The following is a 17,478-nucleotide window of genomic DNA, read 5'->3' on the forward strand; positions in this document are numbered from 1 at the left end:
TTGCGCCAGGTCAAGGGACCCTCAGGCAATAGCTGTAGACGCTCTGGTAACACAGTGGGTGTACCAGTCAGTGTATGTGTTCCCTCCTCTGCCTCTCATACCCAAGGTACTGAGAATTATAAGATGGAGAGGAGTAAGCACTATATTCGTGGCTCCGGATTGGCCAAGAAGGACTTGGTAACCGGAACTTCAAGAGATGCTCACGGAGGATCCGTGGCCTCTACCTCTAAGAAGGGACCTGCTCCAGCAAGGACCCTGTCTGTTCCAAGACTTACCGCGGCTGCGTTTGACGGCATGGCGGTTGAACGCCGGATCCTGAAGGAGAAAGGCATTCCGGATGAAGTCATTCCTATCCTGATCAAAGCCAGGAAAGATATAACCGCAAAACATTATCACCGCATTTGGCGAAAATATGTTGCGTGGTGCGAGGCCAGTAAGGCCCGACGGAGGAATTTTCAACTAGGTCGATTCCTACATTTCCTGCAAACAGGAGTGTCTATGGGCCTGAAATGGGGGTCCATTAAGGTTCAAATTTCGGCCCTGTCAATTTTCTTCCAAAAAGAACTAGCTTCAGTTCCTGAAGTTCAGACGTTTGTGAAAGGGGTACTGTATATACAGCCTCCTTTTGTGCCTCCAGTGGCACCTTGGGATCTAAATGTAGTTTTTGGGTTCCAAAAGTCACATTGGTTTGAACCACTTAAATATGTGGAGTTAAAATATCTCACATGGAAAGTGGTCATGCTGTTGGCCCTGGCCTGGGCCAGGTGCGTGTCAGAATTGGCGGCTTTATCCTGTAAAAGCCCTCATCTGATTTTCCATTCGGACAGGGCGGAATTGAGGACTTGTCCTCAGTTTCTCCCTAAGGTGGTTTTCAGCGTTTCACCTGAATCAACCTATTGTGGTGCCTGCGGCTACTAGGGACTTGGAGGACTCCAAGTTGCTAGACGTTGTCAGGGCCCTGGAAATATAGGTTTCCAGGACGGCTGGAGTCAGAAAATCTGACTCGTTGTTTATTCTGTATGCACCCAACAAGCTGGGTGCTCCTGCTTCTAAGCAGACTATTGCTCGTTGGATTTGTAGTACAATTCAGCTTGCACATTCTGTGGCAGGCCTGCCACAGCCAAAATCTGTAAAAGCCCATTCCACAAGGAAGGGGGGCTCATCTTGGGCGGCTGCCCGAGGGATCTCGGCTTTACAACTTTGCCGAGCAGCTACTTGGTCAGGAGCAAATACGTTTGTAAAATTCTACAAATTTGATACCCTGGCTGAGGAGGACCTGGAGTTCTCTCATTTGGTGCTGCAGAGTCATCCGCACTCTCCCGCCCGTTTGGGAGCTTTGGTATAATCCCCATGGTCCTTACGGAGTCCCCAGCATCCACTAGGACGTCAGAGAAAATAAGAATTTACTTACCGATAATTCTATTTCTCGTAGTCCGTAGTGGATGCTGGGCGCCCATCCCAAGTGCGGATTGTCTGCAATACTGGTACATAGTTATTGTTACCAAAAAAATCGGGTTATTGATGTAGTGAGCCATCTTTTCTAGAGGCTCCTCTGTTATCATGCTGTTAACTGGGTTTAGATCACAAGTTATATGGTGTGATTGGTGTGGCTGGTATGAGTCTTACCCGGGATTCAAAATCCTTCCTTATTGTGTACGCTCGTCCGGGCACAGTATCCTAACTGAGGCTTGGAGGAGGGTCATAGGGGGAGGAGCCAGTGCACACCAGGTAGTTCTAAAGCTTTACTTTTGTGCCCAGTCTCCTGCGGGGCCGCTATTCCCCATGGTCCTTACGGAGTCCCCAGCATCCACTACGGACTACGAGAAATAGAATTATCGGTAAGTAAATTCTTATTATAAGGGGTACTACTTTGTGGCATAATGGGCCTAATTCAGAGATGGACAAAGCCGCGAGGTTGTTCACAGCAGCCACGTCCACCTGGTCTGTGCAAGTGCAATGAATGCAGTGCCTGTGTGTGACCTTACACATTGTGACCGTATCCAGGAAGGATGCGACTGCAGTGTGATTGACAGAGGCGCCCATCGGAGGGGCATCATCATGACATTGGGGGTTGGGGTGTTCCGAATGGGGGCGTGTCAGGAGCTACACAGCTGCTCCCAAAAAAAAAAAAGGATGGCCACCAACTGCCTAACAGCGCAGCCTGGTCAACGTTAAATCCAATGCCTCTGCAATCGAATTGCAGACGCATCGGTGGGTGGCCTCTCCCGTGATGGATGGCCTTGCTCTGTGCTGGGCGGGCCCCCAGCATGTGTACAGATGAAGGCAGAACTGGCTGCGTATGCAGCCATCTGCATTCATCTCTGAATAACCCCCACATGTGTATAAGGGATAGTACTTTGTGGCATAATGTGAATAAGGAGCTGTAATGTGTGGCATAACGTGAATAAGGGGGCACTACTGTGTGGTGTAATGTGAATAAGGTTGCACTATTGGGTGACATAATTTGAACTGGTGGTACTATTGTATGGCCACGCCCCTTCCCAACCAGACCATGCCCATTTTGTAGTGGGCTGTATGTATTTAAAATATGGGGGGGGGGGGGGTGCACCAATGCTCTTTATGGCATGACACCAAAATGCCTTGTTACAGCTATGCTGCAAACCACCCATAGGCAGTAAGTGTATCAATGGAGAACAGGGGGGAAAAAAATAATTTCCCATCCTCCAGGGACTATTGATACAGCACTATAAAGGGCCTTCCAGAGTTGTGTGGACTTGTTGTAATCTTGGTAAGAGACCCACCATTTTTCAGCACAGGGCTTGTATACTCCAGGAGAGATACAGACAGGGGTGAAATGGCCATAGGGCTCCCCAGGAAGATTCCTGGTAGGCCAAAATGTCTGTGGGGCCTGTTTTGTATGTTGTCATGTGACCCCCACCCCCCACATTACAGGCAGTCCACCACACTCAGTACACTGCATTGTCCCCATTCATTCCCTTATTCCATCTCTGCAGTACAGCAACTCTGCCATCCAGTGATGCTGGCATGTCTACGCGGTATGTTATACCTCTTGTGCTGCCCATGTCGGGCCACTTCTACAAAATTTTACAGAGCCACTTTTAATTTGTAATCCGCCCCTGGTCTCAGACACAACTGCTGCAAAAGACGCAAGGAAGACAGTGATTGCGTCCAATCAGGCCCTATGAGAAGAGATCCTGTCTCCCTCAACCTACCCCTCCCCCCTCATCAGATAGCATCCCCATTAGGGCTGCTTCCATACATTTCTCAGGCTGGTATTCCATCCCAATCCGCCTCTCATAGCAGGTTCGCTCTGGAACGGCGGGGTTCTTATACTTTTCATACATTGGAAACAAGTATTATCTGTATCATACACCAAGAGCTTTAACACTGATTCCTCTTATTTCAGAATGAAGGTAATAAATTATACAAAGATTTAAAGTCTGCTTTCAGTGCTGTAAAAGGTAAGACCCCATGTAAATACAGTACTAGTAATATCATAAAGGGATAGGGAAATGGGATATGACTAGTTCAGTGAATTTATGAGTATATTACTGAGAGGGGCCCCGATTAATAACCATCAAAAGGTTCCCTATGTGTTGATAGGTTGTCAGGGGTGCTACCAAAGACCAGATTAGTAACCACAAGAAAAAAGAAGAAGAAAGATTGTCTCTTTGTTGGCGCATGTAAATGAAATTAAAATATATATTTTTTTATGTTAATTAAAAGACGTTCAACCACAAAGTAAAGTCAATAGAATTAGACATACTGGGTGAGATTCAAATGATACATCACGCCCAATTTTCTTTCTAAAATGATCTCCGTTATCGCGCATATTGCGCCCATAGTAATCAGGTTTAGCTGTGTAAAGTGTTGCGTGCCTCGCTACTTCGGGGGTAGCGAGCTGAAATAATCATACAACATCTCTGAGGGCAGAAACAGAACAGGTGTGGAAAAGGGTGAAAAGGATTGAATTCCGCCCACTGTACATACATATAATACACACAGTGAATCAAGTGTTTAAAATGATACTAAAACCAAGGCTCGCTACCTACCTGTTACTTCTATTTATGATTTCAATCATATATCTCTTAATGTGGATGAGAGTAGAGCAATGCTTGTGCTTGAGAATAAGCTCTGTACTGGTAAGTATTAATGAGTATAATGTCTGCTGGGTAAGTATACATGCAGGTAAGTATATTGAGAATACTGTGAATGTCTACTCAGAAGATACCCCCATATAGATAAGTATGTTGATTTTATATTTGTAAATGTAATCTGATCATTATTCACCAAATATTATAGCAGCTGTGAGTTTATTATCGCACAGAAAGAGATGGACAAATATGATGATTCTTAATGTTGTCATAGTGGATTACTATGATTGTAAATTCACCACTTCAGAATGAATTAGTAACAGCCAAAGTTCTTATCTAATATCCCTCCTGTATGAATGCTAATATCAGGCGATATCTTAGTGAATGATTATAAGTATCACATCCCGGAGCCATACTTTCACCATTGTCTGCTTTTGTTTGCTGGTGATCTCACTCCTGCCGCTGTCTTACCACTGCATAACCATGGGTAGTGAGAGCCCTGCCCACTACTTGTGACTGCTCTCCTTGCTCGATGCTCCATGCTGTTAGTGGGAGCATGTGTATGTACGCGACCGCATCGGTACACTATGCTGCGACTTTTAGCATTTTAACAATGATGTACTAGGATACATCTGTATTTTAAGCTACATTTTTGAGAACAATTTATTTTTTGGAATGTTATATTTTTTGTATCAATATCAAGGCTTATTATCATATATACTTAATTTATTTTCCCTAATTGATACGATAATCACTTATATATATTGTATTGTGTCTTTTATACTTTCAGCAATGCACGAAAGCTCTAAGAGATTAGCAGAAACACTCCATGCCATTTACAGAGCTGACTGGGACGGATATAATGAGCTCAAAGCGATTGTAGAGGTAAACATTGAGTGTGAATGAGTTAATACAGAGTTATTACCAAAGAAATTAACAGTTTTACAATTTATGAAATAATGACTATTTAAGATAATGACACGCACCATACAGTTTCATAGAAAAACTGTGGAAGTCTTAACTACAGAAGGCCATGGTGACATAAGCACCTGGAAGTGTGTCACATGACCAGTTATGCAAGATGGCCACTAATGCTGTGGAGAAGGCGTTTTGTCTGCTCCAAGTAAATAAAACGGGTTCCGTTACAGTTGTACAACAAAATTTTAGAATGCGATTCAGAAATTAACCACTAACTAGACCAGTGGTTCTCAAACGGTGTGTGTACTGTGTTGGCACTTTGTGGTGCTACGGGACTCTTGCAGGGGTGAATCAGGTTGGTGGTCCAGGACCAATTCAAATTATTTATGGTCAATGTAATAGGTAAAACCAGTGCTGGTGGCTGCCAGTCATAAAATATGTTTACAAACTCAAGCAAATCATGTCCATCACCACACAGTTGAACCTAAGAATGACATATAAACACAATTTACATTCTACATTTCTCAATAAAAAACTTTTGGCCTAGGGGTGACGTGAAAAAAATTAAAATTCTCTAGGCACCGTGATTCAGAAAAGTTTGAGAACCACTGGACTAGACAATCCATCTACAGTTAGCACAAGAAATTTGAAACAAGTGGATTTGTAAAGGTAAAAGCCCTGGCAGATGCGTGTATTTGATGAACAAGTTAGACTACCGTGTTGCTAGTACAGTATCAGCCATTTGTCTCAAGGTAAACCCATGGAACATCTGTAGGTTGCTGTAATAAACTTTCTTTACAAAACAGTTATGTTAAGTGTCATTATCATAAATAATCGTTACTTTATAAATTGTTAAAATTGTATATTTCTTTTGTAATAATCCTGTATTTGCAAGAAAATGAAGGGGCAGGAATCAGGATAGATAATGTATAAACTTTAATGTATCAGGAGATAAATGTGGCTAAGTCTGTGTATATACGAGATAATATACTATAGGGTGTAATTAAATTTATGCTCTCTTCTATATCTGAGAAAACATTTGGAGATCTGAATCTTTGCATTTAGAAACATGGGAAAATGCTTCAGAGCCACCAATACTTTGTATCATATTATACCTTGTCAAAGTCGAAAAAATATTGCAGTACCCACATCACGTACAAACTACGCACAGATGGCCTCCGTGCGCGTACTTGCTCTGCTGTGCGTGCGCATATTCGCAATTTATGTATGGTCGCTCCCGCAGTCCTGCGTATTAGTGCGTGGTATGAGAATTTACGGTAGAGTTTGTGAATGCATGGATGGCTTATCAAAACATATTACATATTTAATCCAAACAGTGCACAATGTACACATAGTTTCCCTGCACCACATCAGAAAGTAACAGTAGTTTAAATGGTATCAGAACAAAGGGATTCACCTTTACAGGATAGGAGGGGACAGAACAAGGTTATAAGGTGGTGTTTGGTATCCAGCTGAAGGGTATTTTAAGGGTAACATTCCGGTGTTGGTTTGCGAAAGATCGCATGTTCCTGCGGATAGTTATGTGCAGGAGCAGAATATAGATATAAACTGTATTTACTGTACATTATGTATGCGGCGGGAATCCAGAGGAGACCACCCACAAGAGCAGTTGGGAAAGACATCGCCTACCTATTCAAACCGACCTATGACCTCTCCTGTACTGTAAATGACCATCCCTGTGTCCAATGGACAAAGAGATTACAGTATACATTGTGTTATGTTTTGGATGAATTGTATAAAGAGAGCCTGCAGCAGGCCTGGTCAGACACAAGACTCACAACGTTGTCTATCAGATGATGGAGGACCAGACTGGGTAGCGCGGCGAATCCACTCATGTATGTAACATTGACTGTAGCCATTATTCTGTTGTATTGTATTGTTTATATTGTAACCCCCTTTCAGCAATAATACGCTTGTTATGAGCCACGGCTGTGGCTCATTCCTGTTTTGCATTTTGGTTATGTATTTTATGTTATACTTCTGTTCATGTTCCCCGTGGGTGTCATGGGGTGTTCGGTGCTCACCCTTAAGGATAGGGTACTGTTATGAACCACAGGTAGTGGTTCATTCCTATTTTATGTTTATAGTTGTCTTGCAGGCCAGGTTTTCCCGTTGCTCTGGTTTTAGAATACTTTTGTTTGCTGCCGGTGGTGAGTCTGTGTAATTGCAGCTTGTTCCCATGTGTTCAGCCTCACCTGTCTGTTGATTGCACCTCTCAGTTGTGCAGCAGGGCAGCTGCACGACATAATTAATTAAGACTCTCTGTTATATTCTGGCTCAGTCTAATTCACAGACGCTGGTGATATTTCCTAGGTTCCAGAGTTCTTGCGTTCTGAGCTAGTCCCTGCCAGTTCCTGAGCTCCTGTCTAGCAGTGTCTGTCTAGCTGATTCCGTGTCGATTCCTGTGTCGGTTCCTGTGTCCTGCCGTGAAGTGTTCCTGTCCAGAAGTCCTGTGGCTTTGTCTGTGCCTAGTCGAGTCTCTGGCTTCTTGGTGTCCACTGGTCTGTCGTTTGGGATGCTGCCTGTCCTCCGGTTCTGAGAGTCTGTGTCGGCTACATTGGGGGTTCCTGTCCGTTTGCCAGTATTTGTACTGGTTCTGTGAGTAGCGGCTTTGCCGCGTCCGTCGGCCTAGGCCGCAGTATTCTTTGGTTATATTTTGTTACTGGTGTTTTGCAGAGGGTTCTGCTTATGCTGTCACCGCCGGTACACAACAGTATTGTGTCGGCGAGTGGACAGCATTTCCTTGGTTGTTCTTTTCCTTTGGCGGCGTGCCGCACATATATTTAGTTTTAGGGTAGTTAGTAGCCCCTAGCTTTCTGTTGTTTTAGTCAGAGGTCCCCTTGTTATTATCCTGTCTCGGTTCACGCCTTGTCTCATGCTAAGACCTGGGGGCATCGGAGTTGGGCAGACATAATCCGCCCTTCAAACGCGGCTGCCGTGGGCCCAAGAAACCATAGTCACTCAGGCGTGAACTGACCACACGGGTAAAACAACGGAGGTAGGGTGCTAGGGGCTATTTCCACACCACACCTTATTTCAGCGTCACGTTCTGGTGCTCAGGACTCACTACGCAACATCTCCCTAGTTCTGAGCACCAGGAACCTAACATTATCACCAGCCATACAACAAAAAAGAAACAAAGCTAAATAGTAGTTTTTTCTTTTTTGGTCCAGTGTCTAGTCCAGAATCCAGTCCGGTGTTTAGAATCCAGTCCGGTCTAGAATTCAGTCCGGTGTTTAGAATCCAGTCCTGTCTAGAATTCAGTGTGCAGAATCCAGTCCGGTGTTTAGAATCCAGTCCTGTCTAGAACTCAGTGTGCAGAATCCAGTCCGGTGTTTAAAAATCCAGTCCGGTGTTTAAAAATCGTGTCTAGTCTTGTCTTGTCTAGTTTGAAATCCTCCTATGCCTACTATGCAAGCCCTGCAAGCATCTCTCTCAGCCCTGAACTCTGCTTTCAGTGCTTTGAAGCCTGAGCGACTGGAAGTTTTGCAGCAATCCTTAAAGCAACTGCAAAACCTTCTGACTAAAATTTTGCTTATCTTGCCAGAAGTTATTGACAGTTCATCTACCTCTAAAGAGACTCTTGCTCACAATATGGTGACAAGAGAATCCTCAGGTTTAATTAGAGAGAAAAAGTTTGAAAGTTTTCTGCGGCCCAGGCTCTCAGAAGAGGAGCGTCTGCGTCGCAGAAACTTAGATTTATGCCTATATTGTGGGGGTTTAGGCCATTATTTGCAGACCTGTGAGTTGCGCAAGCCAAAGTGTGGCGACAAGTCCTGCCCTCTGGCCAAGTTTAGTCAGGATACAAGACCTACTCCTGTCTCTACTGTGGCAGAGGTACTTGTCACACAACCCACACTAAAAAGCACTCTGTCCTATAATTGGGGTCCTTGGGCTAGGGAGCCCCATTATAGATTCAGGAACCAAAGGAGAATGTTTCTCTCCTCTCTTGATTTTCCTGTTGAAGCAAAGTTGCAAACCCCTGGAGCGGTGCCCGATGCCCAGGGTCCCGGAGTGGTGCCCGATGCCCAGGGTCCCGGAGTGGTGCCCGATGCCCAGGGTCCCGGAGTGGTGCCCGATGCCCAGGGACCCGGAGTGGTGCCCGATGCCCAGGGTCCTGGAGTGGTGCCCGATGCCCAGGGTCCTGGAGTGGTGCCCGATGCCCAGGGTCCTGGAGCAGTACCCGGTGCCCAGGGTCCTGGAGCGGTACCCGGTGCCCATGGTTCTGGAGCGGTACCCGGTGCCCGGAGTTCTGGAGCGGTACCCGGTGCCCAGAGTTCTGGAGCGGTACCCGGTGCCCAGAGTTCTGGAGTGGTACCCGATGCTCTAGGTTATAGAGGGACATCGAATATTATAGCTCAGGTGTCAATACCAGAAGGGGTCTCAGAAGCTGTTTCCCCAGGTAAGGACTTGAAAAGCGCAACTCCAGAGAAGGTGTCTAAAACCATAGTTCTAGAAGGGAACTCGAGAAGCAAAACCCCAGAAGGGATCTTTGAAATAATATCCCCAAGTGGGGTCTCGAGAGACACAGCCCCAGAGAAGGGTCTAGAAGTCGTTTCCCCAGGAAAGGACTTAAAAAGCATAGCATTAGTGGAGGTTCTGAAGGTTATAGCTTCAGCAAAAGTCCCGGAAGTCATAGTCCCGGGAGAAGTTTCGATAATTATCGACTCAGAGAGGGAGGCCGACGGCCCGGTCCCTGAGTGGGAGGCCGACGGTCCGGTCCCAGTAAAAGAATCCGAGGTGCTGACCCCAGCGGGGTTCCCGGAGGCCACTGCCCCAGCGGGGTTCCCGGAGGCCACTGCCCCAGCGGGGTTCCCGAAGGCCACTGCCCCAGCGGGGTTCCCGAAGGCCACTGCCCCGGGTGGGGTTCAGAAAGTCACTACCCCGGGTGGGGTTCAGAAAGTCACTGCCCCGGGTGGGGTTCAGAAAGTCACTGCCCGGGTGGGGTTCAGAAAGTCACTGCCCCGGGTGGGGTTCAGAAAGTCACTGCCCCAGGTGGGGTTCAGAAAGTCTCAGCCTCGAGTAAGGTCAATAGTGACCAGGTCCTAGCAGAGCACTCTAGTCAGTCAGATGGGAAGGAAGCAGATCCTGACTCTGTTGATATCTCAACATCTATAATCTTTGATGGGGACTTAGTCCAATTTCTGGCGCTTTACAAACACTATTACATCATTATGTTGTCTAGACCATTTCTGGGCGTCACTTCAGAGAACCTTGTGCTCTATCTGATATATTCCTTTAGAGGGGAGCCTTTTGAGTGGGCATCCAATTTAATGAAAACTGAAGATCCCATCCTTCAGGATCCCCCAGCATTCAGTGATGCAGTTATTAAAATATATGGTTCCAAAGAAATTGGTTCAGGTCCCTCTAGGTCACCCTTCTTATCTGCTGAGAGCTCACCGTATACTGTAAACGGCACAAGAGTCTCAGCCCGTTGTTTTGACTGCAGGATGTGCTTTTCTGTCTTCTTCTAATTGTAGTACTTTGCCTGAAAGTTCAGCTCCCAAGTTTAAGAAACCAATCTCTGATTTGAACCCAGCCTTGCTGGGAGGTACCATCAGTTCAGACAATGTTTGGGGAATTACCTTGGTCAGACCTCAAGAACTTTGTAAAAGTAAGAAGAAGAAAAATAAATAATTATTGACTCTTGTCTTGAGATATAAAAAAAAAAAAAGATTTTTTTTTCTCCTTGTCTTGTGTCCAGTGGCCACCGTCAAGAGGGGGGCACTGTTACAAGTTGTTGCCACAGCTTGTTTCTGTTTCTTATCTTTGTTTGTTTATTTCAGTGTCAGGTTTATTAATGTATACCTTGTTTTGGATAACCTGAATTTTGGGGTCCTTTGACCCCTCCTCAAGGGGGGGGGGTAATGTTATGAGCCACGGCTGTGGCTCATTCCTGTTTTGCATTTTGGTTATGTATTTTATGTTATACTTCTGTTCATGTTCCCCATGGGTGTCATGGGGTGTTCGGAGCTCACCCTTAAGGAAAGGGTACTGTTATGAACCACAGGTAGTGGTTCATTCCTATTTTATGTTTATAGTTGTCTTGCAGGCCAGGTTTTCACGTTGCTCTGGTTTTAGAATACTCTTGTTTGCTGCCGGTGGTGAGTCTGTGTAATTGCAGCTTGTTCCCATGTGTTCAGCCTCACCTGTCTGTTGATTGCACCTCTCAGTTGTGCAGCAGGGCAGCTGCACGACATAATTAATTAAGACTCTCTGTTATATTCTGGCTCAGTGCAATTCACAGACGCTGGTGATATTTCCTGGGTTCCAGAGTTCTTGCGTTCTGAGCTAGTCCCTGCCAGTTCCTGAGCTCCTGTCTAGCAGTGTCTGTCTAGCTGCTTCCGTGTCGATTCCTGTGTCGGTTCCTGTGTCCTGCCGTGAAGTGTTCCTGTCCAGAAGTCCTGTGGCTTTGTCTGTGCCTAGTCGAGTCTCTGGCTTCTTGGTGTCCACCGGTCTGTCGTTTGGGATTCTGCCTGTCCTCCGGTTCTGAGAGTCTGTGTCGGCTACATTGGGGGTTCCTATCCATTTGCCAGTATTTGTAACGGTTCCGTGAGTAGCGGCTTTGCCGCGTCCGTCGGCCTAGGCCGCAGTATTCTTTGGTTATATTTTGTTACTGGTGTTTTGCAGAGGGTTCTGCTTATGCTGTCACCGCCGGTACACAACAGTATTGTGTCGGCGAGTGGACAGCATTTCCTTGGTTGTTCTTTTCCTTTGGCGGCGTGCCGCACATATATTTAGTTTTAGGGTAGTTAGTAGCCCCTAGCTTTCTGTTGTTTTAGTCAGAGGTCCCCTTGTTATTATCCTGTCTCGGTTCACGCCTTGTCTCACGCTAAGACCTGGGGGCATCGGAGTTGGGCACACATAATCCGCCCTTCAAACGCAGCTGCCGTGGGCCCAAGAAACCATAGTCACTCAGGCGTGAACTGACCACACGGGTAAAACAACGGAGGTAGGGTGCTAGGGGCTATTTCCACACCACACCTTATTTCAGCGTCACGTTCTGGTGCTCAGGACTCACTACGCAACATCTCCCTAGTTCTGAGCACCAGGAACCTAACAACGCTGTGGTGTCGGAACCCAGTGGTTTAGCCACAGACTGGTGTCGTGTCTTCCTTTCCCTGCTAAGGTTTAAAGTGTAATAGCATCACACTGCATTGCTGCATAAGGTTTAAAGTGTAATAGCATCACACTGCATTGCTGCATAAGGTTTAAAGTGTAATAACATCACACTGCATTGCTGCATAAGGTTTAAAGTGTATTAGTAACGCATCACATTGCTGTGTAAGGTTTAAAGTGTGTTCATTGGGTGTGTACACGCTGTGTGTACTTTGTACCGTCAGCGCGGCGTTTGTACGCTAAGTCTGTACACAGCACAGGACTTTGTACGCTAATAGCGTACAAAGTACGTAGAGTGTTTATTAAGTGCAGTGGCTCCATGGTAAAGTGTATTTAAGGTGTGTTTAAGGTATAGCTTGCATATAAAATGGCATTGTCAACCTTATAAGGCAATAGGTATTACAAAACTAAGTAAAATGTTATATTACTATACTGTACCTTTCATGTAATTCTGAGACACATCTATCTACAGTAGATGTCAATATTCCTGAAGGAGATTTCATTATTAAATATAAATAATGACAGAGAGTGACCAGTCCTTAAGACGTACCATGAGGTTTCATAATCGTATTTCTATAAAAAGCAAATACAATGGTTGTAAGCAGATTGCCACCTTATTTATAAGTATTTACCTATGATATGTTTTCCAAACTATTTATGGCAACAAAATGTGGAACTCTATAAATATTATTTGATGTGAAATTATGAGGACGTACCTTAAAAGTACAGGAAACTAAGCAAGCCTAGGTCTATACTGGGGGATCCTAATTCACTTTAAAGGTAAGTTTATGTGTGAAGATATTAGCACGGACCTCTGGTGCTAGATTTCTTAATATACAGTGTATGTATCACACAGTTCTAATTTAAGAACTAAAACAGACAATTTATTCTAGAACTGAATGTAAAGCATAGAATGACAGTCAAGATAAATGAGCATAAAACATAGCATAGAGATGCACACAAAAATAGCACTGATCAATTGTTCAACACAGTATATAATAGATAAAAGAGTCTGTTTAAAAAAAACCACAACATGAGAAAACAATCTATTAAAATAAACTAAAATTCACTTAAACTGGTATGTGAATACACAGAAATATAATACTGGCAAGTGTACAGCAGTGAAATTAAAAAAAACTCCACAGGGTGATAAGAACAATGATCAATTAGAATGGAATAAAATTCACTAGACTTGCATAGATACACACAAATATAATGCTGGCAAGTATTCAGTATGAAATATAAACCCCGCAGTGTGTGGAATGTGCAATAGTGGTATTAGTATATGCAATGCAATAGTGCATTTTGAGAGGGCTCATGCAGAGCCTTAAATGATAATAAGACATACCTGGTTGTAGAGAGAGGAGGTGCAAGAGGTGTGTAGCAAGGTATCTCGGGAAAAATACCAGGCAGCCTGGTGTTTGTTCCTGACAAGCAGGGAGTCCTTGGAGGCAACGGAAGCAGTGGCAGCTACCTCCCACCATTAGCTGGTTCTCCTATCCCAGGTGCGTGCCTCAGTGGATGCTCTTCACCACCCTGCCAAGGTCAAGCCCATCCTGCCCTGTGCCCCCCCCCCCCAAGTCCAGCATATCCTGTACTGTGCCACTCCTCAGGTCCAGTCCTTGCCCTGTGCCCCGTCTCACCCCAGACCAGCCTACTCTGTCCTGTGCCCCCAAGGTCAAGCCCTCCATCAAGGTCCAGCCTTTCCTGCCCTTTTCCACTCCCCACTAGCCATCCATGTGCTCTCAATAGGTCCTGCCCTTCCTGTCCCAGACCTCCCTGGGTCTAACCCACCCTGGCATGCCCCCCATCTCAGGTCCAGCCCTCCCTGCCCTGCACCCCCACAGTTCCAACCCTCCCTACCATGCAGCCAATTAATAGCTCACCCCCCACCCCTGTATAGTTATATAGTTGGTGAGGTTGAAAAACGACAAGATGTCCATCGAGTTCAACATGTATTTTAAATTATAAATCACTTAGATGCCGTAGCCTTGGATATTTCTATCAGTTAAGAATTTATTTAATCCATTTTTGAACTTATTTAGTGAGTCCACCATTACTACCTTCTCTGGTAGGGAATTCCAGATCTTTATTGTTCTTACTGTGAAGAACCCTTTCCTCCATTGTGTATTGTTTTTTTTTTTCCTTCTAACCTCAGGGGCTGTCCTAGTGTCCTGTGTAGCGTTTTTTTTTTATAAACAGATCGACTGATAAGTCCTTGTATTGTCCCTTAATGTATTTATAAATGTTAATAATGTCCCCTCTCAGCCTCCTCATTTCCAGTGTAAACATATCTAACCTTGTTAGTCTTTCCTCATAATTCAGTGCCTCTAACCCCTTAACCAGTTTGGTGGTTCTCCTCTGAACCCTTTCGAGTTCCAAGATATCTTTTATATAGTGTGGTGCCCAGAACTGTACACAATATTCCAGGTGCGGCTGCACCAATGATTTGTACAGTGGCAGGATTACACTCTCATCTCTTGTCTCCATTCCCCGTTTTATGCATGCTAACACCTTATTTGCTTTTGTTGCTGCATTTTGACACTGCATACTGCTACTAAGTCTATTATCGATGAGCACACCCAAATCCTTTTCAACTAAGGTTATCCCTATATTTTCCACATTTAATTTATAGGCTACCTGATTATTCTTAGTCCCAAAGTGCATAACTTTACATTTTTCTATATTGAAATTCATTCCCCATTTGTCTGCCCAGACCTCCAGTCTGCATAAATCATTCCGCAGAGACTCAACATCCTTGTCTGAATTAATTACTCGACACAGTTTAGTGTCGTCTGCGAAAATTGACACTGTGCTTTCTAGGCCCACTCCCAGGTCATTAATGAATATGTTAAACAGCAATGGCCCGAGTACTGAACCCTGCAATATTCCACTAAGCACTGAGGCCCATTCAGAAAACATCCCATTTATCACCACTAGCTGTTTTCTGTTATACAGCCAATTACTTACCCAAGTACAATAGTGTTTCCCACCCCAAGCTCTCTCAATTTGAAAATTAGTCTCGTATGTGGCACTGTGTCAAAGGCCTTAGAAAAATCCAAAAAGACCACATCCACTGCTTTACCCTGATCAATATTGTCACTCACTTTCTCATAGAAGCTTATTAAGTTTGTTTGGCATGACCTTTCCTTCACAAAACCATGTTGGTGCCTATTAATAACCTTGGTGGTATCTAAGTACTCTAGTATACTATCCCTTAATATTCCTTCCAGTATTTTCCCCACTATTGATGTCAAACTTACCGGTCTTTAGTTGCCGGGATGAGTTTTAATTCCCTTTTTAAATAATGGGAGGACTACCTCTACTGTACGCCAGTCTTTTTGTATCATTCCTGATGTAATTGACTCTAATATAGGGGCCTCAATAGCTCTGAGTTAAGTTCCATAAGAACCCTGGGGTGTAGTCCATCCGGCCCAGGAGATTTATTTATCTTAATTTTACTTAATCTCTCTCGGACCACTTTCTCATTTAACCAAGTACTTAGCAAAGGGTCGCTATTAACGCTTATGTTGTGCACTTCTCCCGTCAACCGGTCCTCTCTAGTGAATACTGATGAAAATAATTTCTTTAATAAATCTGCTTTTTTCCTATCGTCATTAATCAAGACATCTAGCTCGCCATTTAGTGGTCCAATATTCTCCTTTTTTAGCCTTTTACCATCTATATACTTAAAGAATCCACCCACATTGTCTACAGCTCTGACCACTTCTTTGGGGGGGGGGCTGCCTATCTTGTCAGATGGCAGCCCTGTTTACCTTCAGTCAGACTTGACATTTCATTCTGTGACATAGATTAAATGGAAAACAACCGCTATATAGAAGCAATTGGACCAATAAATCTGAACAACACTTTTCTTTATTTTGTAACAAAACTTTTTCTCCCCCTTTAGAACAATGACCTTCTGTGGAGTGATTATGAGCAGAAGTTATCTGACCAAGCTGTGCACATCATGGAGAATTACATGTCACAGTTTCCTGAAATGAAGGTTTCACAATACTAATTATTACAGTACTTCACTAACAGCTGAATAGTAAATACTGTTCACCAAATAAACCATCAGTGTACATCCATAAAACTAATAGCTGAACAATAACTGTGATGTACAAGCTTGTTACTGATGGTAAAGTTTTATGTGCTTGGCATTGTCCACTTTATACAATTGCGCTATTGTAATTTGCATTCTCTTACAACTATTTTGATAAATAAAGAGATTAAATAAATCAGTGTACATCATCCATGGGCCAAACAGATATACAGGATAGAGACTAACTATTCTGTTGTAACATTATATGAAGAATTATAGTTATTTGTAGCTATGATACGTTCTCTGTATATATTATGGTATACGGATAATAGGCCGACCCTAATTAGGTCGACAGTTAATAGGTTGATTACTAATGGTTGACATCCATTAGGTTGACATGTAAAAGGTCGTCAGTTGCAAATGGTCAACCTGCATATGGTCAGCACCGCTTTTTTGGGGGGGATGGGGGATCCATTTTTTTTTTTACTTTTTCATACTTTACCATCCATGTGGACTACGATCGGGAATAGTAACCTGAAGCATGGCAAGTGAAGTGCTACACTGATTGGGGTTTTGTGTGCTGTGACGGTTAAAACTACACACACACAAAAAAAGAAAAATGGTGTGTCGACTTTTTTGTGTGGACCGTTTGTCATGTCGACCTATTCCAGTGTTGACATTTTGTCCCAGTCAAACTTTTCCGGTATCTACCTTTTGACCTTTCACATGTCGACATTTTCATCATGTCAGCCTTTGCTATGTCAATAGTGGTCAACCAAATGGCTGTCAACCTACTTAGGGTGGACCCTGTGAACCATACCCATATATTATATATTAGCAAGTAGGTAGCTTTACAGTTGTACTCTGTTACTTACAGTTTGTCACACTGAACATTTCACAGGAGAAAATTGCAAAACGAGGAAGAAAATTGGTGGATTACGACAGTGCCAGGCACCACCTGGAGGCTCTACAGAACGCCAAGAAAAAAGATGAGGCAAAAATCACTAAGGTAAGAGTGAAACTGATCAGCTATTATTATATATCACCGCCACATGAAAATTGGTGGCTTTTATCTACAGTCATGCACAAACACTAAGGGCAAGGTCAACCTGGGTTTGCACTGTAAATGATTGCCACTTTTAAAAAAACTGAAAAACCTTACCAAATCTCTCACTTTCTGAAACTCTCACTCTATTACATTTGGCCCTACGGGGTTTTTTTTTTAGGACTGGAAACATCACCATGATGCAAAGGATCTTTCCTTTTGTTCTGTGATGCCATGTGCCTACCTGGTAGTGT

General features: G+C 44.0%; 1 protein-coding gene across 1 annotated transcript in view; it reads left to right on the forward strand.

The window, feature by feature from the left end:
* The window catches only part of BIN2 (bridging integrator 2), a 183,260-nt gene that overhangs the window by 106,001 nt on the left and 59,781 nt on the right, over window positions 1–17,478 (forward strand). The window contains exons 3-6 of the mRNA XM_063952273.1: window positions 3,389–3,443; window positions 4,867–4,961; window positions 16,045–16,140; window positions 17,081–17,188. Of these exons, the coding sequence (XP_063808343.1) occupies window positions 3,389–3,443; window positions 4,867–4,961; window positions 16,045–16,140; window positions 17,081–17,188 (354 nt within the window). The remainder of the gene's footprint in view (window positions 1–3,388; window positions 3,444–4,866; window positions 4,962–16,044; window positions 16,141–17,080; window positions 17,189–17,478) is intronic.

This window comes from Pseudophryne corroboree, chromosome 2, assembly GCF_028390025.1.
Source record: "Pseudophryne corroboree isolate aPseCor3 chromosome 2, aPseCor3.hap2, whole genome shotgun sequence".
Taxonomy (NCBI): domain Eukaryota; kingdom Metazoa; phylum Chordata; class Amphibia; order Anura; family Myobatrachidae; genus Pseudophryne; species Pseudophryne corroboree.